General features: G+C 47.6%; 1 protein-coding gene across 1 annotated transcript; it reads left to right on the top strand.

The window, feature by feature from the left end:
• The first annotated feature begins 564 nt into the window (after positions 1-564).
• On the top strand, positions 565-2,846 carry LOC119292154 (E3 ubiquitin-protein ligase SINA-like 10). The gene is made up of 2 exons (XM_037570987.1): positions 565-921; positions 1,999-2,846. Exons 1-2 carry the CDS (start codon positions 604-606, stop codon positions 2,665-2,667), a joined length of 987 nt encoding a protein of 328 aa, XP_037426884.1. The 5' UTR covers positions 565-603; the 3' UTR covers positions 2,668-2,846.
• The last annotated feature ends 202 nt before the right edge of the window (positions 2,847-3,048 follow it).

The following is a 3,048-nucleotide window of genomic DNA, read 5'->3' as shown; positions in this document are numbered from 1 at the left end:
AGCTGGACATGGCATCCTCGGTGAAGCCTTGCCATGAATGAACGAACGAGGGGCGAGGATGTCATGGCTGACCGCCGGCGGGGTCATCAACAAGAGATTGATGGGTTTGGGTGCGGGTGTTGGTTTGGCCTCGAGCGCCGACCGACGAAGGAGGGAAGGTTTTGATGGAAGGCCGAGCGGCGAGGTGTGCGGTCACCATTGGCCACATGCGGTTTGGCTCGCGTTGGAGGGAGGAGTGCGTGTCGGAAATCGATCGACACTTGTTAGATTTTTTTAAAGACACTTGTCTGATTTTAAAAATCGATGGAGGACACTTGTCTGATTTTAACACGAGGGGAGGCCTCAACCAGAATACCTTTGTTTGTACTCCCTCCGTCCAATAATGTAAAACATTTTTTCACTAGTGCAGTGTCAAAAAGCGTCTTATATTATGGAACGGAGGGAGTAATTGACAGGTGCCCCGGGCCCCACGAGTCAGTGACATGATGGTGGGCTAAACGATCCAACGTGGCGTGCATCCACTCGCAGCTGTAAAACGAACACCCCCAAGAAGGAAAAAAGAAGACCCCCAAGAAATACGGTTGGTTACTCCATTTTCCTTCCATGGCCAAGTTCTCCTTCGCCGACGCCGACGCCGACGAAGACCCTCCACCCGCCGCCGCTGGGTCCGACAAGAGGAAGAGGGACGGAAGTCCGGCGCCTGACGACGGCGCGGCCGGTGGAGGGCCGCCCCCCAAGGCCCGGAGACTGGAGGTCGCGGGCGGCGAGCGGGAGGAGAGGGCGGTGGCGGGGTGCGGTCGGGAGGTGGGGAGGGTCGGCGCCGGCGGGGATGGCAACGCGATGGGGATCAGCATGCGGATCGACCCGGACCTGCTCGACTGCTCCATCTGCTTCGAGCCCCTCTGCCCTCCCCTCTACCAGGTACTAAATTAAAAATTGACCGGACGAAGGAAGGGATGTTGCTCTGCCACATTATTCATGCTGCTGCCGCTTGATCTCTCCTCTGCCGTGCCTAATTATCGGAATTCGCTAATTAAGCTGGCATCGCTTCTGTTGAGCTAATTGAGAAAATCCATAGCTATGGCAAGAGGGGATCAGAGATGATGATAGGCAGCAAATTAAGCAGTTCCTTAGGACACTGAGACCACAGAACAATTTTGTAAATTCATTCTTGAGTCAATATCCCCATTAGTCCTGTCAACTGAACCAGTTGAACTGGTCTGACACTCACACAGCGTCCTGATCCTAATTTGTCTTGGCCACACCCAGACACAAATCTCTGCATATGGAAGGAGAACTAATTTTGGGATTCAAGGCACTCTGATTTCCCTTTGGTTGGTTGCTCTGTTTCATTTCCTTCTGAAACAGCAGTTTCTATCTTTTACGTTCTAGATCAAGTAATTGTCAAACTGTCGAGCAAGTAAGAAATAAAGATCACACTGATCTACTCTATATAGTTGAAGTCTCACGGTATATTGTTTCTCTTCAGATTCCTCCCTCACCGAGCTGTGCCTTTTCTTCCATTATATAGGTACCTGGGTTTGTTCTGAAGGTCATTACATGTTTCAGTTGATAAGTTACTAACAAAGAGACAAACCTCGTTAACACTTAACTGTATCAGCTTAGACGGAACACCACAGCTTATAAGCACACGGAGGACTCACCTGTACTGCTAGAAAGAGCGCCATGCTGCTAAAACCATCATGGAGCATCACTGCGCAAGGGAATCTGATAGAAATCGTCAGCGAAAACCATTCCATGGCTGGTTCTAAACACATACTGACATGCATACAGTTTACTTTTCTGAACTTATACAGTCAACTCCAGAAAGCTAAAAGCCATGTGATCCATTATAATTTGTTGGCGTATATTTAAGGCATGAATTAAGCTGCAAAGGCAGAGTGGACGCACTTCTTTCGAGAAGGCTACCTTTTGTTATAAGAGGCAGAGTTTTAGATGGCTATTGCATGATCACATCTTGTTTTGTGTATTTTCCAGTGCCAAAATGGCCATGTAGCATGCTTGTCCTGCTGGTCCAGGCTCAGCAACAAGTGTCATGTTTGTTCTCATGATGCGATCTTTGCACGGAACATTGCACTGGAGAAGATTGTCGAGTCAATCAAGTCCTCCTGCGCATATGCCAAGTGGGGCTGTTGCGAGTTGGTCAGCTACACGCAAAGAAACACTCATGAAGAATCTTGCTTCTTTGCTCCCTTGATGTGCCCTATTCCTGGCTGTGGATACAGAGGCTTCACAGGACGTTGGTCAGGCCACTTCCTCGTCGACCACCACAGTGCCGATTTCTTGCACTTCGTTTATGGCCAGTCATTTGAAGTGAACTTGGAGGCGTCCCTGCCTTTTCTTGTTCTTCTTGGAGAGGACGATCACCTCTTCCTGCTCCTGAACAAGAACATGACACCCTTCGGGCATGCCTTTTCCGTGGTTTGCCTCAGGACAGGCGATTTGAACTGGAAGTTCTCCTACGAAATCGAAGCGGCCAGTACGAGAAACCCTGAAAACTGCATGCAACTCAAGGCCTCTGTCACAAATGCAAAGGAGTGGGAAGGTCTGCACCCTACAGAATCCTTTCTTTTGGTTCCATATGATTTCTGCAGTTCTACTAACATAACACTCAGTGTCTCTGTTGGGAGGTTTGCTTCTGTATGATAATCTGGTTGTCATTCTCTGTGTTGTAAAATGTAGATGTGTGTACCATGTAAATTTGTTGTGTAAATAATTTCAGCCTGTGCATGTATATGTAAAGAACCAGTAGTTCCACCTGGCAATTACAACATTGTAAAAGGCTAGTCTAAATTTACAGAAGAGTTTCAAACTTGACCTTTTCCTATTCGAAATCCTTCTATACCATTACCTCCGTACCAAAATATAAGATGTTTTTGCAGTTCAATTGAGCTGCAAAAACGTCTTATATTTTGGTATAGAGGTAGTAGTACCATTTATCTCAGATGATTACGGATGGTCAGCAGAACAAGATTCCAATCATAACCCCTAGATGTCCAGGTGAGCAAATGATACATATGTCGCTAA

This window comes from Triticum dicoccoides, chromosome 4B, assembly GCF_002162155.2.
Source record: "Triticum dicoccoides isolate Atlit2015 ecotype Zavitan chromosome 4B, WEW_v2.0, whole genome shotgun sequence".
Lineage (NCBI taxonomy): Eukaryota > Viridiplantae > Streptophyta > Magnoliopsida > Poales > Poaceae > Triticum > Triticum dicoccoides.
This window is presented reverse-complemented; position numbering and strand designations above follow the sequence as displayed.